The sequence below is a fragment of the Dipodomys merriami genome, unplaced genomic scaffold (genome assembly GCF_024711535.1).
Source record: "Dipodomys merriami isolate MVZ:Mamm:240054 unplaced genomic scaffold, mDipMer1.0.p SCAF_85, whole genome shotgun sequence".
Classification (NCBI taxonomy): domain Eukaryota; kingdom Metazoa; phylum Chordata; class Mammalia; order Rodentia; family Heteromyidae; genus Dipodomys; species Dipodomys merriami.
The window spans coordinates 1,899,533-1,926,090 of record NW_027206457.1 but is presented as its reverse complement, the minus strand read 5'-3'; the positions used below and the strand labels follow the sequence as shown (position 1 = coordinate 1,926,090).

Below are 26,558 nucleotides of genomic sequence, written 5' to 3'. Positions count from 1 at the left end.
TAGTGGCTAGTGATGTCAACCACCTTCTTACTCTTAATTGTTGTTTGTACATCTCAATTCATATAGTATCTGTTTAACGTTTTGATAATTGTCTATTTTTTCTTGAATTTGGGGAATTATTTATATTTATATATTCCAAATATAAGCCCATTACCAGATAATTATGATTTTCAAATACTTGAGAGTTTTAGTGTGTCCCAATTCAAGTAACACTTTATTTTGGACAGTACTGGGAATTGAACTCATAGCCTTATTCTTGCCAGGCAAGTGCTATACAACTTTGAGCCATGCCTTTAAGCCCATTGTTGATTCAGTTATTTTGGAGGTCCCTAGCCCATGCTGTGATCCTCCTGCTTGTGAATCCTATGTCACACGTGATGATAGACATGCACCACTGTGCCTAAACATTGTACTTTCTTTGTAGTTGGGATGACAGGTATGTACCACCACGCCCATCATTGGTCAAGATGGAGTCTCCATAACTTTTATGTCTGGGCTAGCCTTGAACTGTAATCCTGATCCCCTCTGCCATGTAGTTGCTAGGATTAAAGGCTTGAGCTACTGTACCTGGTTCCAGTGGTAACATTTTACAAAAATATAGTACCCAGTGTAGTACTGACACAATATAGTCATGACACAAACATTCTCATCTCTACTACAATCTCTTAAATTGCTTTTTATTTTTTCCAATAATATATTCACTCTTTATTACCAGTTTTACTTGTCAGAATTTCCAGAACAGCATTGAATGTTCATGGTGCCAACAGGCCTCCTCTCTTGTTCCTGACTTTTTTTAAAACTTTATTTTTAAAATTATCTTTAAGTAGTTGTACAAAGGAGTTGTCATTTAACAAGGCAGTTTATTAATACAATGTATCTTGATCAGTGTTACTTCTTTCAACATTCTCACTCATCCCTCCTGACCTACCTTTTCCCTTACTCTTCTTCATGTTGTAGGATATACATTGCATTTTTGGCTGTATTCTCCTCCTCTTCTCTTCATTTGTATAGTCCTTTCCCCTTGACCCTACCCCACCCATTTTGAGTAAACACTTCCTGGTAGTTTATTTTGCTGAACATTGATTTTGCCTTTTTGAGGGATTACACTATTTGAGTTCACCCTTGAATGTACCATATTTCAGTTAATACATTTGTATACACTTGCATACCACCCAACGTATTTACTTAGGAGATTATAAACTAAATCTTGTTTCCACATGTAAGGGAAAACATGCATCCTGTCTTTGTCTCTTTGGGCCTGACTTACTTCACTTAACATAATTTCTTCCAAGTCTTTTCCTTTCTTTACAACTGGTACAATATTATTCTTTCTAATGGATGAGTAAAATTTCATTGTGCATAGATATCACATGTTTTTGATCCATTCATCCATTGAGGGGCATTTTGGCTGTGGTAAATAGTGCTGCAATAAACGTGATTGTACTGGTGGTTATACTATGTCTTATATTACCTTTTTTTACTACACCATTTCCTTCCTATTCCCACTTTTTCCTCAACCTCTGACAACCACCAAACTTGCCTCCAGTTTTCCCAGGTTTTTCATTTTAAATACATTATTTAAATGCAGTTATATAGAATGTGACTTTGGGGGGGGGTCTGGCTTTTTTTTTTAATCAGCACAGTTCTTTGGAGATTTCTCTATGTTGTTTTATATGTTAATATTTTCTTCTTTTTATTGTTAATAGTCTCTGTTGTGCCATGCTTTGTTTATCAGGTCACTAATTGGAGCTCCATCTAGTTTGTTCCAATATAAACATTTGTGTGCGGGTTTTTTAGTGAATGCAAATGGTTCATTTGTAAACAAATTCTTGCAGTTTTCCAGGGTAACTGTACTATCTCATATACATATACATGATCCAGTGTATCCACATCCTAATTTTCATGTTAGATATTGTAGCATGATTGTGGGGGGAGGTCAACATTTTGACCCCCAAGAGACTAAGATTACAGGCTTGAGCCACCATGCCTTTATTTTTAAATTTAATTTTATTGTTAAGGTGATGTACAGAGGGGCTACAGTTACATTCATAAGGTACTAAGTATATTTCCTTTTAAACTTGTTCCATGGTGTCGGTGGCTCATGCCTGTAATCCTAGCTACTCAGGAGGCTGAGATCTGAGGATCACAGGTCAAAGCCAGCCTGGGCAGAAAAGTCGGTGAGACTCTTATCTCCAATAAACCTCCAAAAAACTGGAAGTGGTGCTGTGGCTCAAGAGGTAGAGCGCTTGCCCTGAGCTGAAGAGTGCAGGGACAGCACCCAAGTCTAGAGTTCAAGCCCCATGACCGACAAAAAAACAAAAACCAAAAAGCAAACTTGTTATCCCCTCCCTCATTTTTCTCCCACTTTCCCTCCTCCTCAGTCCCTCCCGCCAAATTGTTCAGTTCATTTCCAACATATTGTCTTGTATCTCTGTTGCATTGGAAAGAAGTTCGATTTAATTTCATTTGTTCTATAAAATTAACTCAAAATGGATCATGGACTTATATATCAATTGTGAAACTTTGAAATGAAATTTTTTTCTTAAGATGCTGGAGGGGATGTGGACAGAAGGGAACCTTACTGCATTGTTGGTGGGAGTGTAAACTTGTTCAACCATTTTGGAAAGCAGTATGGAGGTTCCTCAAAAGAGTTCACATAGAGCTCCCCTATGACCCAGAAATCCCACTTTTGGGCATTTACTCAAATGTTCACAAATAAGACCACACTAAAGTTACCAGCACAACTATGTTTATTGCAGCATTATTTACCATAGCTAAGATATGAAACCAACCCAGATGCCCCTCAGTAGATGAATGGATCAAGAAAATGTGGTATATGTACACAATGGAATTCTATGCCTCCATCAGAAAGAATGACATTTCCCCATTTGTTAGGAAATGGAAAGGTTTGGAAAAAATTATATTAAGTGAAGTAAGCCAGGCCCAAAGAAGCATAGGTCCCATGGTCTCCCTTATTTGCAATAACTAGTATATGTCTGAGTCAAGCAGGAAAGGTCAGATAAGTTGATGTTAGGGAAATGAACTGTAAGATATGTATTCAGATGTTTTTCTTTCATGGGATTGTTTCTAACACATTTATAAGATCATTTCTTTGTTGCTTTGTATGTCCCTCCCCCATGGTATAACCCCTGCTTTCACTGTATTTGATGTTGGTATAATTTGTGGAGGGGAAGGGAAAAAACAAATTGCTTAAATAGGGATACAGGTGGACCCATTGCAACAATGAGATGTACAAGTCATTATGTCAAAAACGAACTTTACAACTTTGGTGGGGGGGGCAGGGGGGGAGGATTGGGTGAGGGGGCGGGGAGAGGATGGGAAGGGATGGGAAGGGGAAACAAAGGAGGAGGCTACAATGCTTGATAAGAAATGTACTCATTATCTTGCCCATGTAATTGTAACCCCTCTGTACAGTATTTTCATAATAAAAAAATCTTCAAAAAATATTTTTCTTAAAAAAGGCACAGTTCAAAGGACAAAGGGCAAACCATGCACTGTGCCCTTTTAAGAAAAAATTTATTGCAAAGTTTTATAATTTATATTTACATCCATGATCCTTTTTGAGTTAATTTTGTAGAATAAATGAAACAAATCGAACTTCTTTTAACCTGTAGATGTCGAATTGTTCTAAAACCATTTGTTGAAAAAGGCTCCCCCCATTACATTGCTTTTGTACATTTATCAAAAATAAATTGGGGCTGGGAAGGTAGCTCAGTGGAAGGGTGCATGAGGCCCTGGGTTTGATTCCTCAGCACAACATAAGCAGGAAAAAAAAAAGCTGAAAGGCACCGTGGCTCAAGTGGTAGAATGCTAGCCTTGAGCTGAAGAGCTGAGGGACAGTGCCCAGGCCCAGAGTTCAGGCTCCATGACCCACAACAAATAAATAAATAAATAGATAAATAGATAGATAAATAAATAAATAAATAGGATTGGGGACAGGAATGTACAATGGGATGTACAAGACAGTATATTGAAAATGAACTTTAGAACTTTGCGGGGGGGGGGGGTTGGGGGCGGGGAGAAGAGAGGGATGATAGGGGAAATTAAAGGAGGGTGTAATAATGCTTGATAAGAAATGGACTCTTTACCTTGCTTATGTAACCGTAACCCCTCTGTACAGTATCTTTACAATAAAAAATATACATTAAGAAAAATAAATAAGTCGGAGGCCTAGAAGTATGGCTTAAATAGTTGAGTTTCTGCATTGTAAACTTGAGGGCCTGAGTTCTTCTCTTAATATCTCTGTCTGTCTGTCTGTCTGTCTGTCTGTCTGTCTGTCTGTCTGTCTGTCTGTCTGTCTGTCTGTCTGTCTGTCTGTCTGTCTCTCTCTCTCTCTCTCTCTCTCTCTCTCTCTCTCTCTCTCTCTGTGACTCTATTTCTTTGGTCTTCATTCCATTCATTGATTTATGTGTTATATTTCCCGATTATCCCATATAGACTCAATTACCTTAGGGAAATGTTAAGTCTTGCCAGCAGAAATCGATTCTTCTTGCTTTATTCTTTGCTTGAAAAATTATTTTAGCTATTCTAAATCTTCTCCCTCTCCACATACACTTTAGTATGAGATTTTTTAAAAAAAATGAGAGTTGCATTAAATCTGTGTATACTTTTAGGAGAATTGATGTCCTTTAGCTAGAGAAAGCTGACTTTTATTAAGGTTTCTTTAATGTGAATATGGTCATTTCTAGGTTTCTGACTTCTGTAGATCGATCGATCTATCTATCTATCTATCTATCTATCTATCTATCTATCTATCTATCTATCTATCTATCTATATCTATCTATCTATCTATCTGTCTGTCTGTCTGTCTGTCTGTCTGTCTGTCTGTATGTCTTTCTGTCTATCTACCTACCTACCTACTTACCTACCTACCTATCTTATAGATGTAGCTCCTATATATCTAGAACATGTAGGGAGCTCTCATCCACGTCATTCATTAAGTCCAGAGATCCCTAGCAGGCTTAACTTTCTCTTCCTACCTTCAGAGTTGTTGTTGGTCGTGGGGCTTGAACTCAGGGCCTGGGTGTTGTCCCTGAGCTTTTTGTGCTTAAGGCTAGTGTTCTACCACTTTGAGCCATAGCTTCACTTCTGTTTTTAGGTGGTTAATTGCAGATAAGAGTCTCATGGCCTTTCCTGCCCATCGGGTTTTCAACTGTGATCCTCAGTTCTTAGCCTCCCAAGTAGCTAGGATTATAGGCATGAGCCACCAGTGCCCAGCTTTTTTATCTTATGTACAGACTTTTTATATCTACTTAGTGGGGAAAATAGGGAAACATACATTCACTCCATCTTCCCAAAAGTGGATATTGTACCCTCTTTTTAAGTTAACCATGGATATAAAATGCTTTCACATTAGTACATAAATCATGTAACTATTACTTGTATTATTATATTGTATTTCACATAATGAATGTACCATAAACTTTTAACCAATTCTCTATGAATGAGTATTTGTTACTTTCATTCTTTTGCTATTATAAATAGTGCTTCCGTGAATAACTGTATCATGTATGTGTATATGTGTGTGCATGTGTGTCTGTGTGTCTGGGTTAGTTTGTATGTAAGACAGTGTAGTATAACTATCAGATAATGTCCTAGGACTCTGATTGCTGAGTCAAGGATATGTGTATTTTAGTTTGGTAGATAATGATGAATACCTTTCATAAAGAATATTTATCTGAATAGACCTATATATGCTGTCTATAGAAACTGGACTTAAGATTATTTGAGACAGAGCCCTAACAAAAGAGATGTATTCAACTCAGATGTTTTCTGTAAGGTTATATGTAGATACATATTTTATACAGCATCAGCTAAAATGTAAGTAAAGTATTTATTTTGACCACTATTCCAGTCTTGTAGAGATATTTGGAGAAGTGCTATATGTAGTATGCCTAGTGTAAGGTTTTACAGTACCTTAATCTATTGATATAAAGATAGCTTCATTATTTGGACTTAATTAGGCTCTGCAACTGAAGATGTTAAACAGCATGTCAATTAAACAATTTATCTAAATTTAATGAGTCATTCAGATTCATATTTCTTCTGTTTTAAAAAATAACTCCTTTCATAATTGACTATTATTATTTTCAGCCCAATATTCTCCAAAGGATTTTTCTTTTTCTGATGAAATAGAAAAGTAACAAATAAGCTGCTATTGTATCATTTTGAATGCAGTCCTGTATTCCTTAGATCTGGTTTCTTTTGTTAATCACAGTGTTCATATTGTTATGTATACCTTTCTATTGCTATGTAATGATCAGCTGTATGAATAGACCACAATTTATTTATTCTTCTGTAGAATGGATTGTTTTTAGCTTTTATTTATTAATAGGATTGCTTTGTATAGTTTGTATTTGATAGACCTATTTTGCTATCTCTTTTAATATTTCTAATCAGGATCATTGTAATCTCATAAAATTGTCTACTGAATTTACTCTTTACTTTGTTCATTACCCATATTTACATTTTCCTAAGTTGGTACTACTTAACTGTATTTATGCCAGAAGGCTTTGCTAGTTACAAAGTAATAAGAAACTTTGGTTTGTAGTTGCTGGAGGCAAGGTAGATGTGATATATGACCCTTTATCTGCATAGAGTTCTGTTGGGATTCTTCCTAGTTGTTTTTTGACCTCTTCCAGACTGCCTTTGGCAGAAGGTAACGTAGGTTCCAACTCCAGTGCCTTCCAGCTCACATTCCTGATCTTTGAGCCCCTCTCTAGCATCAGCAGCAGAACTGGTGTCAGACCTCATTCCCTCATCTGGCATGCTTCCTTAGCACCTTCACAACAGGAGTACCCTTAGCCATGTTTGTTGTAATGATCCCTTGCCATGTAATACACATATATTATGGTATAAATACGGAGATCTCTTTTCAAATACAGTATGCACGTTTAATTACTGTTAATAGTGGGCATTGTCTTAGTCAGTTTGTCTACTGTAATTTGGGAACTTTTCCTAGAGACATTTTCCTTTCTGTAGTAGCTATCATAAATAATATTTATAGATATCAGAGTGATAGCATCATAAAAGTATTAGTAATAGTATTTCTTTTACTATGCCACTTGTTGAATATAATTTCTTTTGCTCTAGCTCTTATTAAAATATGGTTAGTAAGTATAATATTTGAGTTAAAATAATATTCTAACATTCCATTTGATCATATTCTGAGATGTTTAAGATACATAGTCTAATAAAATATATTCCCCTCCTCCAACCATGGGAAAAATGTACCAAGATTATTTACACACAATTTATTCATTATGACCTTTTTCTTGATGGCCTTTTCTTTGTGTTTAAAATTTTCCTGTTTCTTTCTTTCTGTCCTCAAAAAATCTACTGTGGGTGATTCCATTTTTGATGATATACAGCTTTATCAGGTATGATTCCTCAGTGTCATGTTGGACCTCACAGCTGTGTTGTTGACTTTCCCAAGAGAAAAGCTTGCTATACTGACTGGTCTACATCTATATGACCAGTATTTATGAGTGGCTCATAAATTACATTGGACTTTAAGGTTTAGAATGTTCTTTGTTTCAAAAAACAAGTTTGCTAAAGAGATTACAAAGGGAGATTTATAGTGATTTCTTTAGAAAGTACAGCTATTGTGTGTCTCTGGCTTTCTGCATTGAATATCTGTGTAATTACTGTTTTGCTGTTTATGTGTGTTTGTATAGTTATCTATGTTGTTCTTAATATGCATGTGTTTTTAACATGCATAATCCTCATCAGTGCATTCCTAACAGTGATCTACATTTCCACCCAGTTTTTTTAAACTCTTGTCTAAGAAATGTATTATTCTAAGATACTAAGTAAAGTGGCACAAAATATATTGTTAAATAACCTTATTCTATCCATCTTGAGAGATTCACAAGACACATTAATACATAAAGATTCTGGTTTTATTCAGTAAAGAAATTGTCTGGGAAGTGGCGCTGTGGTTCAAGTGGTAGAGTGCTAGCCTTGAACACAAAGAGGCTCAGGGACAGTACCCAGTCTGAGTTCAATCCCAGGACCAGCAAAAAAAGAAGAAAGAAAGAAAGAAAGAACTTGTCTGTTTATTTCAGCATGTCTTAGAAATATTTGAGTAAGGAATACTTCATGAGACATAAGTATGTGCTGAGCATACTGGTTTGGGAAATGTTGCAAAAATACAAGGTTTTATTTGTGTTGCTTAAAAACATCAAGTAACATTGACTGCATGTGATTACATGTTCAGGATTTTGAAGCAGTTAGTCAAATTGTACTTTTTGGAGTGTGTCGTCTTGTAGAAATTACATCTTTCAGAATAGTATTGTTTTTTTTGCCCCTCTATGTCTTTGATAATTAAAAAAATAATTTGTAAAACTCTAAGAATTGTGCTGTTTTGTTAGAAAGGGATTTTTTTTTGTTTCTGTTGTCATTGTTTGCTTAACTAATTTTATACAAGAATTACCTTTAAAAAGCATGTTTACTATTTCAGATAGCGTGGCACAGGAAAGGAGGCCTCTCAAACTTGCCTTTATGTCAAGAGGTGTTGGGGACAAAGGTTCATCCAGTCATAATAAACCAAAGGTTACAGGTATGGCTTAATAGGGTACAATTCTTGGTAACTTACATAACCTGATTACCCCCACCCCAAAGATTATAAGCTAATAGGCCTTAATATTATATAGACTTGTTCTGTCACATATATTAAATAAATTAAAATTTTATACAGATGGTATTGTTTAATACCAACTAAAAGTTGCCTACCTTTAAAAAAAAAAACAACCTGATAATTGAGATGTTTCCAATGAAGAATTTTGTCTTTTCTGGTCCCTAACCGCTGGATTTTGAAACCCCTTACTTGCAACAGTATTTTTTAGAATAGTTATATTCTGAAATTAATTTATAGCATTGTAACTGTATAAAATGATTACATCTGGTTAATGTTATATAGGGTAAAATGTTCTGGAGATTTATTGTGTGCATTTTACTAGTTAGATGAAGCACAGATTAAGTTCTAAAATGATAAGGAAGAAATTTGTCACTTTCAGAAAGCTCCTTAGATAAATGTGAATTTCACACCTCTTTTTCTGTTAGCTTCTACATACTTTGTAGATTTATAAGTTTATAGCTAAACTAAACAGCTCATTAAAAAACTGAAAGAATTATTGTTAACTCAGATGTAGGTTAGGAGAAGAATATGTTTTCCTTCGATTATCCTCTGAACAAAGCTACTTTGGCTTGCTTAAAGGAAATTTAAGGAATATTTTATGTGATATTAGGCCCCCAAACTTAAAATTATTGCAGGATATATAGGTTATGGTATTTTTTATGTTAACATACAGCTAAATCGGGTCTCAAGCTACTTTGGCTTTGTTTTCTAAGCTAGCTTTGAACTCCTGGACTTGGGTAATCCAAGAAAGCTAAGGCAGTCGACTTCTTCCTTATCTTCCCAAGTAGCTGAGGAAAATAGTGCTACTGTTATACTCAGCAGGGTATGTTACTTGTGTTATAGCAATTTTGAGTTAAAATTATAAAGTATACAGCTATTAGCTATAAAAAGAAAAGCTGGTGGCTTTTGAATGAGTTCTGGAGACCACACACTGAGGCAGGACAGAGTCTGGAAATGTTTGTGACATAGCTATACTAACTATTGAATTTAATAAATCTGATATATAAGATATATGAGTACTTCATTTTTTATACATGAGAAAACTATGGAAAAATTTGATGACCAACAATTCTATAATGTTTAAATATTAAATCTCTTGAAATTTTTCTAAATTAAAATAAATATTTTCAGTGTTGGAAGTCAAAACAACGGCTCACTCATGCTAGGCAGGATTCTGCTACTTAGTAATATAGTCTCAGCCAGCCCCTAAAGTTCTTTTTTTGGTGCTGGGGATTGAATCCATGGCCTCAGATGTGCTAGGCAAGTGCTTTACCACAAAAATACTCCACATCAGCACCTCCCCTCAGCCATAGTGTTAAAGTTTCTTAATTCATGAATCAGTTATATACAGCACTGGAAGATTAGCTTCTCTTTCTTTTTTTTTAGTAGTACTAGGAATTAACTCAGGGTCAATCACTTTTGTGTTGGCTATTATGTTTATCAATTATTTGCTTACTCAATTATTGATACTGGGGTTTGGTCATTATCCTATAGCTCCACTCTAGGCTTTTTGGTGGTTAATTGGAGATGAGAGTCTCATGGACTTTCCTGTGGGCTGACTTTGAATCGAGATCCTCGGATCTCAGCCTCCTGAGTAGCTGGGATTACAGTTGTAAGCTGCCAGCACCTGGCATTTTAAAAAATTATCTTTAAATAGCTTTATAAAGGTATGAATTAAACTTGTTAATTTATGTGTACAATGTTTTAATGCCTAAGCTGGCCTGTGCTGTGATCCTTCTACTGGTGCTTCTTCACATTGGTGGAGGTGAGAGATATGCATACCATGGCCAAGTAGCTGGGATTATAGACTTGACCTACTGTGCCCCAGGAAAAGATTATCTTCTCTGGAAATGAACTGTTTTAAAATGCAGTCATGTGTCACTAATGGGGATACAATCTGAGAAATGCATCATTAGGCGATTTTATCTTTGTGTGAACATCAAACAGCGTTATTTCCACAGACTTCGATAGTGTCATTTACTATAGACCTAGGCCATGTGGTATAACACGGAAGTATATGCAGTCTGTCATCAACTGAAACATCAACTGCATCATTATGGATTGTTGTGAACCAACAGATTCATAAAATGAAACTTGGGAATGGTGATTTTGACACTTCAGAATAAACTTTCCTAGAAATGAGAAAATGAGTGACTCTCATTTGTTCCTTTTTTTCTGTATTAACTCTAGAGGTGAATGATCTTTGTATTGTGGCCACATTGGTTACTAATTTTCAAAAGCTGAAGATAGCAATAAAAATGTATTGTGTACCTACTGGTTGTGTGAACAGTTGTTTGCACCATATGCATATTCATTTCTCTTTAAAAAATAAAAACCTTTTATATCATATTGACTTCTTTTTAAAGGAACTTTTCTTGTTCCATAGGATCTACCTCAGACCCTGGAAATAGAAACAGATCTGAATTATTTTATACCTTAAATGGGTCTTCTGTTGACTCACAACCACAATCCAAATCAAAAAATACATGGTACATTGATGAAGGTAATCTATAATTTTAGTGTTGTTTGTAATTAATTATCTTCTGTTTTCATTAGAGAAAATTTGCTTTTTTAATCATTTCTGTGGTTTGGGGAAACAATGAATAGACAATTATTAATATGGATGAACTAAACTATTGAACATAAAATGCACTAATATTAAGATTAATGAAACAAGTTGTATTGTAGCTTATTCTGATCTCTTAGCCAATCTACTTAAGTTAGGTCTCTACTGTTAGTTTACTCATTAAAGATTTTTCTGATTGGGTCTTTCTTGACCTCTTTTTAAAATAAAATTAAGCCAGGTGTCGGTGGCTCATGCCTGTAATCCTAGCTACTCAGGAGGCTGAGATCTGAGGATTGTGGTTCAAAGCCAGCCTGGGCCAGAAAGTCCAAGAGACTCTTATCTCCAGTAAACCACTCAGAAAACCAGAAGTGGTACTGTGGCTCAAGTGGTAAAATGCTAGCTTTGAGCTGAAGAGCTAAGGGATAGCACCCAGGCCCAGAGTTCAAGCCTGATAACCGTAAAAAAAAAATAAATTTAATTAATTTTTTGTCAGCTTACTTTATCTAAACACAGGAGGATTTAATTGTTATGTTTCCATACTTTCACAATATATTTCTATCAAACTCACCCTCCTTTCCCACCTTCTCAAAATAATTTCAACATGGTTCCTTGTGTACATAGTTGTAAACAGTCTATTTTACTGTATTCATCCTCTCAACGTATAGTTCAAAATTCTTTGCCCTCTCCCCACTTTCTTGTCTCAGGAAGATTCCTACGTAATCTTTTAGTTAAATTCATATCCTGTGTGTATCCATATGTAGCTATATAAATATGTATGTGTTTATATGTGCATATGTATATGTCTATAAATATGTAAGTCTTTTAGGTCTCCCTTCCACATATGAATAAAAAGATATTTTGTATTTTGAGCCTGACATCTGACTCAGTTTGATGTTTTCCAATTGTATCTATTTTCCTTCATATTACATGATTTCAGTTTTTATTATGACTATGTAACATTCATTAGTATTTCTTAATATTTCACATGTTGATCATATAGTCATCTGATGTTGGGCACTTTGTCTGATTCTATGATTTAGTTATTGTGAACAGTGCTGCAGTAAACATGTATGCAACTGTCTTTCTGGTACACTTATTTACTCTCCTTTAGATAGTCTGATAGTGGTAAAGCAAGGCCATAGGGAAGGTGTATAGTTAGTCTTTTGAAGAACCTCTGTCCTGATTTACATTCCCACCAAGAGTATATGAAGGTTTCTTTTCCCCCCATATCCTTGACAGTACTTGTAATTTTCTTTATGGCTGCCATTGACATGGAATATTAGTGTGGTTTTGATTTGCATTTCTTCTATGGCTAAGGATGTTGAACATTTCTTCATGTATCTGTTAGCAATTTGTACTTCCTCTGATGAGAACTGTCTTAACTAATTGATCTTTTGTTCAGGGTGAGAGATGAAGATGCCATTTCAGTTCTGTTTTGTTGGTTCAGTTTTGATGGGTCAACTGTATCTAAAAATTTATTCATTTCTTCTAGATTTTCTAGCTTATTTTGGTATGAGCTTTCAAAGTATACCCTCATGATCCTTTGGATTGTTTGGGTATTTTTTGTGATTTTTCCCTTGTTTATCTCTAATATTATTGATTTGAATCTTTTCTTCCTTTTGTCAAATTAGGGGTCTATCAGTCTTATTTTTTCAAAGAATTGACTTTTTGTTTCATTGATTCTTTGTCTGTTTTTTTTAGTTTATATTTCAATTAATTTCTGTCCTAATTTTTTACTATTTCTTTCCATCTATTAGTTTGTTCCTGTTTTTATAGACGTTGAGTTGCATTACAAAGCTGTTTATTGGAATGCTTGCTATTTTTTTATGTAGACACTCATGGCTATGAATTTTCTTCTTATTTTCTTATTAACACTTCCTTTGCTATATCCCAGAGGTTTTAGTAAGATTTATTTTCATTTGTTTTCAGGAACTTTTAAGTTTCTCTATTTCTTCATTGAATCACATGTCACTCAAAAGTGAATTGTTCAGGTTTCCATGTGTTTGAGTATTTTCTGTAGTAGTTTTTGCTGTTGAGCTCAAATTTTAAGTCCATTATGGTCTAATTTCCTGTGCTTGCATTATTCCTTTCATTAATCTGCAGTGACATTCTTTGTCTCTTCTGACTGATTTCAGCTTGTAGTCTCTTTCATCAGATATATCTAGCTACTCCTCCAGCTCTTAGGATCCATTTGCAATGTCTTTTTTTCTCTCCCCCCCTCCCCCTCCCACCCCTCCCCTCCCTCTATAAGCTTATTTGTCAGTGAGATGTGCTTCTTATAGGCAGATAGTGCTTGGACCTTATTTTTTTAATCCTAGTTACCACTCTGTTTTTTTGTTTTTTGTTTTGATAATTAAAAGTTAACATTCAGTAGTAATATTGGAAGGAATGTTGTGTTTCTTGTCATTTTTGTTGTGCCATAGTTTTCTTTCCTCTTTTGCTTTGAAAGTCTGCTCCTCTAGTAAGCTTTATGCTTTCTTCTATTTTTTTTTTGTTTTTGTTTTTGATTATCTTCTTCTGTGGTAGGATTCTCCTAAGTGATTTTGTAGTGCTCATTTACTTGTCATTAATTCCTTTAGCTTTTGTTTGTCATGGAGGGGATTTATTTCTTCATCAATTTTGGTGGATGGCTTCACTGGGTAAAGTAGGCTAGGTTGGCAATTATCTTTCAGGACTTAAATTATGTCTTTGCATGCCCTCCTTTCTGCTATCATTCTATGGGCTTTTCGTTGTAAGTAGCTTGTTTCCCCTTTGTGCAGCTTTCAATAATTTTACTCTATGTATCTGGTGTTTTTACTGTAGTGTATCTGGAGGGTGTTCTTCTCTCATCTTGATTGTTTGTAGTTCTGTAAATCCCCCTCACATGTTGGTGTGCTATTTGTTGACATTGGGGAAGTTTTCTGCCATCATTTCATTGGATAGGTTTTTTTTTTATGCCTTCAGCTTTTTTTCTTGTCTTTTCCACAATTTGTAGGTTTGACCTTTTGAGTCTGTCCCCTTAGTGTCTTCTATGTGTTCCTTCAGTATCTTTGACTTGATCTCCAACCGTCTGATACCCAGTTTTCAACTTCGTCTATTTTATTAGGCTTTCCCTTGACTTTTCTTATTTGGAAAACTAAGTTCATTTTCAAGATTTTGATTTTTTTCAAAGGTTTCATCACTATTGAATCTTCTTATATCCTGCATTGCCTTCTTTAATTCATTCAGCTTTTTGTTTGTATTCTCTTGTTTGCTTTCTCTTGTTAGTTGTTCAATTTATTTTGCTATTTGTTTGAATCTTTTTAGAATTCATCCAGTTTTTTAAACATCTATTCTTTTTTTGGGGGGGAGGTCTGGTCATGGGGCCTGAACTCTGGGCCTGGGCGCTGTCCCTCAGCTCTTCAGCTCAAGGCTAGTGCTCTACCACTTGAGCCACAGCGCCACTTCCGGCTTTTTTTCTTTTTGCTTATGTGGTGCTGAGGAATCAAACCCAGGGCCTTAGGCATGCAAGGCAAGTGCTCTACCACTGAGCCACCTTCCCAGCCCTAAACATCTATTCTTTTATATTGTTAACCAATCTTATCATTGTTTTATTGCACTCTTATTTAGACTTTTTTTCCTTTTTACTCTCACTTAAGTGAGAGTTTTTTTAGGGAAATGTTGTCTTGTTTGTCCATGAATTTTATGATCTTTCACTGGGATTTATGCATTTTAGGCCTGGATTTGTGGAGTTTTGAATCTCTTGTACACTTTCAGTTGGTGGTTTCTTACGGATGTATTGAGATAGGGTGATGGATCAGTGATGGCATATGGATTGGGAAGGTGGGTTTTGGTTGACAATTGATTTAAGTCCTGGAGACACTATATTTAGGACTCTTCTCCATTTAAGGGAGGAAATTTGGTTTCACAGACTACTGTAGTTGCTAAACCTTAACTTTGTATCTGTGGTTAAGTTGAATGAACCAACCAACCACCCCTAGTGTTCTAATCTTTTTAGATGGATGTAGGATCCAAGATTGTATCTTTGTGCTCAAAGATCTTCCTTAACCAAGGTAATATTAAAAAGGAGATAAAGGGGTTAGTCCTGTTGGACTAATATCTGGTATTTGCTTATATAATGTGGGAAAAGGTAAGAACTAAGCTTTGTGGGAGCTCTTAATTGGAAGGTAGAATGAGGTAAGTAGAAAAGAATTTCATTAATGTGTTGGATTAGGGAGTGGGAGAGGAAAAATGAGGTGAGTTGAGTATTTATATATGTACATACAAATTAAAAATCCTCAACAACACCTTCCCAAGAAAGAGAAAATAGAGGAAAAAAAGAGAGAAAGAAAATGAAAAAATGGACAGGCAGACAAACCAGAAAATAAAAAACAAAAAGTAAAACACAAAATGATGTCTGTTTAATCTAGTTGCTAAGAGTGAGTTAAGGAATATAGACAAGTTGGATTGGGGAAGAGTATGAATAAGAGAGTTCCACGTGTAGACATAAGATAGGCATAAATAGAGAGGGACTGTGGGCATGGAATGAACCTTGATTTAAAAGAATACCAAAAAACAGATCATGGGATTCAGAATCAAAATACAAGATTAGATGGGATAGGGTAAGTGTCTGTGCTAGAAGTTAAATGGTAAATTGCCTTCCTCTGATTTACAGAAAATACAGGCCATTCAATTAAATATCACACTCAAAACAATTGAACCAAAATAGAAAGACAGGCTTAGATATAACAATTTGTGATTATTCTTGGTTTCTGGGGCACTACAGCTCTTTCAAGGATGGGACTGAAAGCCACTGCTGGAAGTGTTTGTTCTCTGGTTCAGTGAGAATTGGAGTCATTGGTCTTCTGGTATATTGTTCATCAGCTTTTACAACCCGTGGTTTTCTGATTACAGTGTGGGTTCCTATAGCACAAATATATGGTTCTGTTTTCTCTATGTCTCTAGTCCTATTTTTATCCTGTGAGTACAGGCAGTCTTCCTTTCCTAAGAATTCCTCCTTGCCACAGAGCTGGAGGCTTTTTAAAGTGATGTTCCCCAAAGAAGTCCCGTTTCTGGTAACTTTTTTAGATAGGATTTGGCAGTTCTGGAGCAGAGTTAACAATTCTAGAGAGTACGTGGTGGACCTTATGGAAACTCTCAGGTCTGCTGGCGTCTGATGTTCTCAGAGCCTGTCCAGAGTGTCCATAGTTCAGCTCACTCTTCCCTTCCCTTTCCTGGCAAATTTACTAGTGCTTTTCCGTATGATTATTTTTTTTTCTAAGTAAAGGAACCTAGTAAAACTATGTTCATGAACTATGTAATGATTCTTTCTTCAAGTTTGTCATTACTTTATGTTTTTTATTAATACAAATTCTATAGTGTACTAGACTATTCCTAACTTAACTTAGTTCCCCTAGAATCTGGTCTAAGGTATAATAACATGAAATAATATTTGTCCTAAAAAGACTTCCGTGGACCATATGAGGTAATGGAATCTATATGGAGTTGGTCTTTATCCTTAAACCAAGAAATAAAAGTAATTTGGTGGTCAAAGAATAGAGTTTCTTTAGTTGATTGTACTTATGCCTTTTATCTGCTGGTGGCTCATGCCTGTAATTCTAGCTCCTCAGGAGGCTGAGATCTGAGGATTGTGGTTCAAGCCAGCCTGGTGGAAAGACCTTGAGAGTCTTTTTTTTTGTTGGTCATGGGGCTTGAATGCTAGGCGCTGTCCCTCAGCTCTTCAGCTCAAGGCTAGAACTCTACCACTTGAGCCACAGTGCCACTTCCAGTTTTCTGAGTGGTTTATTGGAGATAAGAGTCTCATGGATTTTTCTTGGCTTGGCTGGCTTTGAACTGTGATCTTTTTTTTTGTCGTTCATGGGCTTGAACTCTGGGCCTGGGTGCTGTCCCTCAGCTCTTCAGCTCAAGGCGGGCACTCTACCACTTGAACTATAGCGCCACTTCCGGTTTTCTGGTGGTTTATTGGAGATAGGAGTATCACGATCTTTCCTGCTCGGGCTGACTTTGAACCGAGATCCTCAGATCTCAGCCTCCTGAGTAGCTAGGATTACAGGCGTGAGCCACTGGGACCTGCTGTCCATGAGACTCTTATCTCTAGTTAGTACCAAAAAGCTAGAAGTGGAGCTGTGCCTCCAATGGCAGAGAGCTAGCCTTGAGCAAAAAGAAGCTCAGGGATAGCATCCAGGCCCTGAGTTCAAGCTCTAAGAACAGTGCCAGTGTGTGTGCACACACATCTTTTTCCCTACAATATTTCATCCATTTGGATTAAAAAAATTTTACAAGCATTTTTTTAAACATTAGTGGTTGTACCTAGTGCTGCAGATTCATCCATGGAAAAGGGGAACAAAATTACTGTTTCTGTAAAAGTTACATTCTAGTTTCATAATTTCTATGATAATAACAGATAAGATAGTCATAACACATTGTGAAGGAATTGACAAGGTATCTCAGATAAGTGGGAAGCTGACTACCAGGTGGTTTGGACAAGATTCTGAAGAAAGTGTATTTGATAAGAATGAACCTGCTAATAAATAAAGAACTTTAAGAGCATTCTTAGTAGAGGAAATAGGGCAGTTGCTATGTGGAACAAATGTATAAATGTGTCTATAACCAAAGGAAGGAAAAGTTAGAGATATAGGATAGATAGGAGCTAGATCATCCAGGATCTCCTAGATCTTACTTAGAAGTTGAATATTTCTAGGAATACCAGAAAAACAATCGGTAGGTTCTAAACTTAGGGATGAGAAACATGATCACTTGTTACTGTATCATAAATAGTTGAAGAGGGAGGCAGGGAAGTCTGGGGAGAGACTGGGACACAGGGGAATCATTATAATGGCCTAGACTAAAGTGATGATGGTAGAAGTAGAATAGATAAACTTCAGATGGATTCAGGTGTCAGGCTTAGGGGTTTGAGAGCTTGGGAAAGAAGAGACTGATTAAAACCACTTGGATTATACCAGGAACTGGTGGCTCATACCTCTAATCCTAGCTACCCAGGAGGCTGAGATCTAAGGGTCATGCTTTGAAGCCAGACCAGGCAGGGAAATCCATGAGACTCTTATCTCCAGTTAACCACAAAAAAAGCCAGAAAGTGGATCTGTGGATCAAGTGGTAGAGTGCTAACTTTGAGCAAAAAAAAAAAAAAAAACAAGCTCAGGGATCATGCCCAGGCCCTGAGTTCAAGTCCCTGGCCCAGCAAGTGTGTGTGTGTGTGTGCACGTGCACACACACACACACACACACTCACCTCAGAAAACCTCAGAACAAAGCAACAAAAAAAACAGAGCCAAAGTGTTTTGCATAATATTTTATCACTAAAGAATTTTAGCTGGTTCAGGTATAAAGAACAATAATAAGTAGAAATTATACTGAATGTCCAAGTACTTATTTTCCTCTTTATGAAAAAGGATCATTTTAATTATCCTTTGGGCACTTCTTCCTAGTCTCTTTCTCTTGACTCCCTCCACTGAGCTACCAGCATCTTTAATTTCATGTTTTATTAATCTGTTCCTTTTTTATTGTAGTAGTACCAGTTGTGTTCGTATAGTGAAGTGATATAGTGTTAGTTCTACATGTTTTTTAAGTATATATGCAAGAAATCAGATTATATGTTTTGCTGTAGTTTTCTTTTCTTTTCTTTTTCTTTTTTTTTTTTTTTGTCGGTCGTGGGGCTTGAACTCGGCTTGGGCGCTGCCCCTCAGCTCTTCAGCTCAAGGCGAACGCTCTACCTCTTGAGCCACAGTGCCACTTCTGGTTTTCTAGTGGTTTTATTAGAGATAAGAGTGTCACAGATTTTCCTGCCCTGGCTGGCTTTGAACCTCGATCCTCAGATCTCAGCCTCCTGAGTAGCTGTAGTGTTCTTAACTACGTTTTCATAAGATTAAGTTGTAGTATGTGATTGTAACTTACTTATTTTCATTGCTGTGGCACAAACATAACATATCCGCTTTACCATTGGTGGACATTTGGATGGTTTTTATTATCTTGTGATTATAAACAGTTTTGGTATTAGTATTCTCACACATGTCAAGAGTTTATAACTAGGAGTGGTATTATTGGGATATGGGATTTGCACATCTAATGATACCAAAATGTTCCTTAAAGTAGTGATGCTGTTTAACACTGTCCTGCTCCATTTAGACTGCTATAACAGACACATGGGCAGGAAAGTTTATAAATAAGAACTACTTTTCTCATAGTTGTAGAAGCAGGGAAGTACAAGATCAAGGCATTTACAGATTGATTGCCCAAAGACTCATTTCTTTTTTTTTTTTTTTCATTGTTTTTTTTTGGGGGGTCCGGTCATGGGGCCTGAACTCAGGGCCTGGGCACTATCCCTCAGTTCTTCAGCTCAAGACTAGCACTCTACCACTTGAGCCACAGCCCACTTCTGGCTTTTTTCTTTTTGCTTATGTGGTGCTGAGGAATCGAACCCAGGGCCTCATACATGCAAGGCAAGCACTCTACCACTGAGCCACCTTCCCAGCCCCCCGAAGACTCATTTCTTGATTCACAAACAACTGTCTTTTTGCAATGGCCTCACATTGCAGAAGGGCAAGGGAGTTCTGATGCCTGTTTTTATGAGTACTGATGTCATTCACATCCTTAAGATCTAATCACCCTCACAGTCCTCCCCTAATACAATCACATTGCAGATTAGGTTTCAACATAGGCATTTTAGGGACAGAAACATACAATCTATAGCATACTCCAATGAGTATCAATGTTCCATAACATTGTTTTGGTGGAGGCTGAGGTCTGAACTCAAGGCCTAGTGCTTGCATGGCTTCCTTACTTAGCTGGGCACTTTTCTTCCTAGCCTGGTTTCGGACTATGATCTTCCAAATCTCAGCCTCCTGAATAGCTAGGGTTACAGATGTGAGCTACCAATGCTTCTGTAAGATGTATAACTTTCTAGATGAGGTCTCAGTTTAGTGCTTTTGGCTTTTATTTATATATTAGAGCAAGAATCTATTCATTGATTCATTAATTATTTGAGATTCTATGAATTACTTTGTCTTTTACTCTTTTTTTTGTTTTGTTAGAACAACTCAGCAAAATAAAATTCCAGTTTATTGTTGGACAACATTGTTTCACACATACATCAAACAGGCCAAAAATAAATAAATAAACAGCAACTTCATAGACAAAAAAAAGGAAAAAAGAAAGCTTTTTATCTTTGGCCTTTTTCTTTTGCTTATTTTGTTATTTTTCTCTTCTTACTGATTTATAGACTTTTCCCAAGTTCTAATCTTTTGTCATATTTGTGTGTGTTTCACACACACACTTGTAGTACAAATATATTCTTTCTTGTGGTTCAGAATTTCACTTGTTATAGTACCTTTTAATGTACAAGAATGTTTTAATTGTAATATGATTGTATTTATCATTTTTCCTTTATGATTTATATACTTATAAGAAATTTATCTTTATCCTAAAGTCATAGAGAATGTTTTTCTATACTGACTTCTAAACATTTAAAGTTTTGCCTGTCACATCTGTTGAATATAGCACCTTGAGCTGATAAATAGGATTTCAGTTTAATTTTTTTAGAAGATATGGATATATGATTATCTCAGCACTATTTATTAAGAAGTTCATCTTTCCATATGTAGTAGCTGCCTGTTAGCATTATTAGTCATCTTAAGGAAACAGCTTTTGACTATGATTGCCTTCACTGTATGTTTTTTTCTTCAGTGATTTTCTGTCTTTGTTAATTTTGGGCTTAAGCTTCATTGTATGTTTTTTTTCTCCTTCACTAATCTTTGTTCTTTTATTTATTCTTGCCTACTTTGAGAAACTTATTTGATTTCTTCTAACATTTTAAGTTGTATTTTGAATTCATTCTAAAACAGTTTATAAAGTTTCTTTGCAAATATTACTTTATCTGTGTTCTACAAGTTTTTTTTTTTGTTTTCTCTTTCCTTTTTAATTAATTTTTAAAACTTATACTATCATCTCTTCTTTTGGTCCATTAGTTATTTGCAATTAATTTCTCATTTTTTGCCATCTTTTTATATTGATTTCTGGCTTATTTATATTATAGGCAAATAGTACAATCTACTTGATGATCAATCAGTAACAGATTTTTTAGCTTGAGCAGTTGGGTGATATTTACTGCAATTGTGGGGAAGAGAAGCAAGAGCACTGTTTCAGAGATATCATTTGTCATGTTTGCAAGGATCCTCATAGGTCAGGTGGACAGTTGGACTAGATCTCAATTTTTAGAGATGTTAGGCACATTTAACATTTTTGAATGACTTTCTCTAATGAGGAATAATTTTTATACAGTTGCAGAGGATCCTGCAAAGTCACTTACAGAGCTATCTCCAGATTTCGGACGTTCTTCACCACCACTGCAGCCACCTTCCATGAACTCCTCCTTATCTAGTGAGAACAGATTTCACTCTTTACCCTTCAGTCTGACGAAGATGCCCAACACCAATGGCAGTATTGGTCACAACCCGCTTTCTCTGTCAGTTCAGTCTGTGATGGGAGAGCTGAGCAGCATGCCTGTCCAGGAGAGCCCACCTGTGCCCAGCTCTTCTGGTAACTCACATGGCCTCGAGGTGGGCTCGCTGGCTGAAGTGAGAGAGAACCCTCCTTTTTATGGTGTGATCCGTTGGATTGGTCAGCCACCAGGACTCAATGACGTGCTAGCTGGACTGGAACTGGTAATTTAACTTGACCTAACAATTGCAGTTCTTTTTAATATGGGGTTTTGTATAGATCTTTACCTATTATATACCTTTGGGGAAACCATTATATTTGTCAAAAAAGCCATTAGAAGAGAAAAATTTTATTACTTCCCTCATTACTCCTCAAGCTTCTGATTCAATTACTCTAAAGATTGGTTGATCTATGTTCAAGGAATAAAATCATTTATGTTAAAGAGAATGTATTAAGGAAAGCAAATCTGTTAACAGTTAATCTCTTTGTTTCTCAGCCAGCTGACCAGAGAATGTCTAGTATATGCTCCAAAAGGAAATAACATTGAGGACTTCTTTCTGGACTAAGGAATTAATTTATTTTTTTTACCAATATTTTAATTTTAATTTTTTATGGGCCATATGGGATGTTCAGCAGGACCCAGGCCAAGTAAGATCCCTTCTCCATGCTTTCAGCATTGCCAACACAGTCAGAAGAGCGAGCATGGCCAATTAGATAATGACTTTTTAAATTAGCATTGTACAAGGTGGGGAGGTGATTAGTTGTGAATTCTACACATGAATGCAAGGTAGTCTAGTCAGGTTTATGGAATTAATTGTTTAAATTCAATAGCTCAGGGCTGAAGCACTAAGGAATCAACTTTTTCTTGATGTAGTTGCAATACGGGTATGAAAAGGGAATCTAGTGAAAGGGTCAGCTTTGAGATACCTCAAACCTTTTAAGTGCTCTCCCTGTAAGGTATGGGGTAACGCAAGTGGAAGCCTTTCTTTTACAGGAGGATGAAAGTGCAGGCTGTACAGATGGAACCTTCAGGGGCACTCGATATTTCACCTGTGCCCTGAAAAAGGCGCTGTTCGTGAAACTGAAGAGCTGCAGGCCTGACTCTAGGTTTGCGTCCCTGCAGCCTGTTTCCAATCAGATTGAACGCTGTAACTCTTTAGGTATTTGGATGCTTTCCATTTATTTCCAAGCTGGAATGACTTCATTCTGTTTTGTATTAAGTGATGATGACAGTGTTTAAATGGTTTTCTTTCCAGTGCTCTTCAAGCTTCTAAGTTGGTATAGTTACTTGGTTTATTATCTAGGTAATTGTGTGATAGGAGGGGCATTTTTTAAGTGTTGGTCAAGGAAAGTAGGACCTGAAAAATAGTGGGATTTATTTTTTTCTTTCTGTTGGTTACACACATTTAGTTTTGAGCAACACTGGAGGTAGAAATTGAAATGTGGCCATCTTTCTGGCATGACATACCCTTAGTGAGTGGTTTAAGTATACCAGTCAGCATGTCTTATCAGAAATCGTGCCCATCTGATTAGCTTTAGTTTGATGGATAGAGGACAACTCTTTGTCATCACCTGTGATGGGTGGAAGTTTCCTAGTTTTGTCTTTCCAGTTCTGGATAATAGTGGTGAAACATGAGGTTAAAGCAGATCTAAATAAGAAAAATTGTACATGGAAAATATTTTTCTTAATGTTGAAAGTATAGGACATTTTTTCTCTTTTTTGGACTTCAAAGTAAAATATTTTTGACAGATACTTCTATACATAATACTCTAAAGTGCTTTTTAAATTATGGAGGAAGTGAGGTTGAAAATGGACAAAAGCATTTTTTACAAGCCTTGTTGAATAGCAGGTAATCAATGGTCGAGGAACAAATACTGCATCAAAATAACAAAATATATTTAAAAATTAAGATGTGAACACACATATGGGAAAATATACTATAACAGCTTAAAACAGTTCATTTTTAAAAATCTTTTCAGCTTTTGGGGGATACTTAAGTGAAGTAGTAGAAGAAAATACTCCACCAAAAATGGAAAAAGAAGGGTTGGAGATAATGATTGGAAAGAAGAAGGGAATCCAGGGTCATTACAATTCTTGTTACTTAGACTCAACCTTATTCTGGTAAGTTCAAAAGTAATGCCATGGTATTGCCATGGGACAGGGCTGTGTGTGTGTGTGTGTGTGTGTGTGTGTGTGTGTGTGTGTGTGTAACTAGGAGTCAAGAAAGGGAGACTCTACTCTCTAATTTGTTTCTTGGAAGTTATGGATGCTATTCCTGTATCCAAAAAAGTAATGTAAAAATAATGCAGTGAATAATGAGTGAATAGTACCTGATTGGGTGGCGCATGTTGAACAGATACGCTGAAGGCATCTGCAGTGAATAAATGCGCAGTGTCTTGAGGCACATGTTAAAAAACATGACTTGTAATAAGCCAGCGGCTGGTGTGTACTGAATTTGTTTTATGTAATCATAAAAGTACTTTATTAATAATTTTTTTGCTAGTCCTGGGGCTTGAACTTAGTGCTTCGGCACTGTCCTGAGCCTCTCTATGCTCAAGGCTAGTGCTCTATCATTTGAACAACAGCCCTACTTCCAGCTTTTTCAGAGTAGTTTATTGGAGATAAATGTCTCACAGGTTTTTCTGCCCTGGCTGGCTTTGAAACATGATCCTCAGATCTCAGTCTCCTGAGTAGCTAAGATTACAGGTATGAGCCACTGGTGCCTGGCTTACAAAATATTTTTAATAGAATTACTGTTTCTCTCATATACGTAGGTTTTGCCAAAGAGGAACAGCTTAACATGGGAAGAATTATTAGGCTCTGAATCTTTAGGCACTATGTACTGTATAAGGTACGCTGCATGTAACCTATAAGCTGTGTGCAGCTATGTCATAAGAGTTAGGAAGTTAACATGGAATATCAGAATTTTAAAAGTAGACAAAGAAGAAAGATATTGGACCATTTTTGATAAATGCTTTTGACAAGAATAATCCTCATAACAATAATTCAATATTCTTTAGTTTTTTGATAAAAATAAATATTGCCCAAATATTGTTTTCTTTGATAACCAACAAATTTCTGGTTTTAGTCACACACGAGTAATTAAAAGAAAAACATAGGTCTTTTGTTAAATGGCCAAAAGGAGAGTGAGAAGTATTATACTGAGTTGTATTTGACTTGAGAAATAAATTCCAAATTTCCTTTTGTGTTGTCAGATTTGTAGGCTTTCTTTCCATTTTTTCCAGGTCTTTCTCTTAATATACTCTTGGCATGTTTTGATCCTTTAACACAGTCAATGCATAGTTTGTTTGCCTACTTAATACTCATGATCTCCTTAAACTGGAGATGAGGGAAGTCAGTGAGCCCTTACAATTGACCCATAGGAATCTTCACAGAATCTGGCTACCTGTGTTCACAAAATCCATGATTTTTATGTTCTTTTTTTCTTTAAATTCTTCTTAGAATGTTTCTCAAAAAAGATTGTGTTTATAGCAAGAAGAAAATTATTGTTTTTATTTTACAGCTTATTTGCTTTTAGTTCTGTTCTGGACACTGTATTACTTAGACCCAAAGAAAAGAATGATGTAGAATATTATAGTGAAACTCAAGAGCTACTGAGGACAGAAATTGTTAATCCTCTGAGAATGTAAGTAGAAGATGCATATATGTTACCTTTGGATGAGGTTCTGCTTGCTGGTTTTGGTACAGTAATTAATTTGTGATCTGTATTCATGTAATAAGAAATGGGATAAGACAGGTGCTGGTGGCTCATTTCTATAATCCTAACTACTTAGAAGGCTGAGGTCTGAGGATCACCTATCTAAGTCAGTGTGAGCAGAAAAGTCTGTGAAACTTTTATCTTTAAGTAACCAGCAAAAAGCTAGAAGTGAAGGTGTGGCTTAAGTGGTAAACACAAGCCTTGAGCAGAAAAGCTAAAGGATAGAGCCCAAACCATGAGTGCAAGCCTCATAATCAGCACAAAAAAAAAAGAAGGAAAATTGATTATCTTGGTAAAATACTGATTTATTTTAACCTTTGATCCTTGTACTTCTTTTACTTATATAATTTCTTAAATCTGATCTATGTCTAAAACATAAAACATAAAATATGAGTGATTTAAATAATTTTAGAAGAGGATACTACAAGTTAGCAATGGCAGTATGTTTATATTATACTTGGGCTTTTAATCTTTTGAAATAGTTTGTTCCATCCCCATTCCTTACAATAATTGTGCTTATTTGTGAAATTGATGTAGTATAGCCTTTTAAACTAAATTTAATCTGAAAGAAAAAGCATAAGAGTTTTTATTTACAGACCCATGGTATTTGACACATACTAGAAACAGTTGAGATGTATTTAAGTAATAGTTTTTCTTTTTAAAGGAATCCATTTAGGTATACCTCTACCTCCTTTACCAAAGTGATTCTTTCTCCATTTCCTAGTTTAGAAATTATAAATCTGTCTCTTTTTCGGGGTGGGAACACAGGAAGCCATTTTAATGGGTACAAGTACACTGACGAAGGTTATGTAATAAGGACTTTTAGTAAGTGTTAGTGGTGATATGTGATATAAACACATTATAAAATTTAAGTCATGAAGAATTGCTGCCACAAGCCATAAAGCAAAGTTGTTCATTCAGGAATATAGAGAACAAACTATAGAATGCAAAGTCCAGATTTAGAGAAATTTAAATTTTGTGACATACTTTTTGCATTTAACAATCAAAATATAGTTTGGCACAAGACTTTAACAAAAAAAAAACCACAGAATACTAGAATACAATGTATATTCTGAGTGACCTCTACTATATCATATGACTAGGAAAGTAAAATAAAAAGAATAAATTACCTACTCTTCTATTTTCCTTCTGTAATGAATTCCACCATCAGCTTACCTTTTA

The 26,558-nt window shown here is 35.8% G+C and overlaps 1 protein-coding gene across 6 annotated transcripts in view; it reads left to right on the top strand.

The window, feature by feature from the left end:
* The window catches only part of Cyld (CYLD lysine 63 deubiquitinase), a 64,185-nt gene that overhangs the window by 23,776 nt on the left and 13,851 nt on the right, over positions 1-26,558 (top strand). For 4 of the 6 annotated variants that reach the window (XM_070011904.1, XM_070011903.1, XM_070011901.1 and 1 more), the window contains exons 6-11: positions 8,484-8,582; positions 11,047-11,163; positions 21,499-21,881; positions 22,652-22,817; positions 23,638-23,779; positions 25,182-25,304. In XM_070011904.1, the coding sequence (XP_069868005.1) occupies positions 8,484-8,582; positions 11,047-11,163; positions 21,499-21,881; positions 22,652-22,817; positions 23,638-23,779; positions 25,182-25,304 (1,030 nt within the window). The remainder of the gene's footprint in view (positions 1-8,483; positions 8,583-11,046; positions 11,164-21,498; positions 21,882-22,651; positions 22,818-23,637; positions 23,780-25,181; positions 25,305-26,558) is intronic. The other 2 variants (XM_070011905.1, XM_070011907.1) reach the window with 2 other exon arrangements.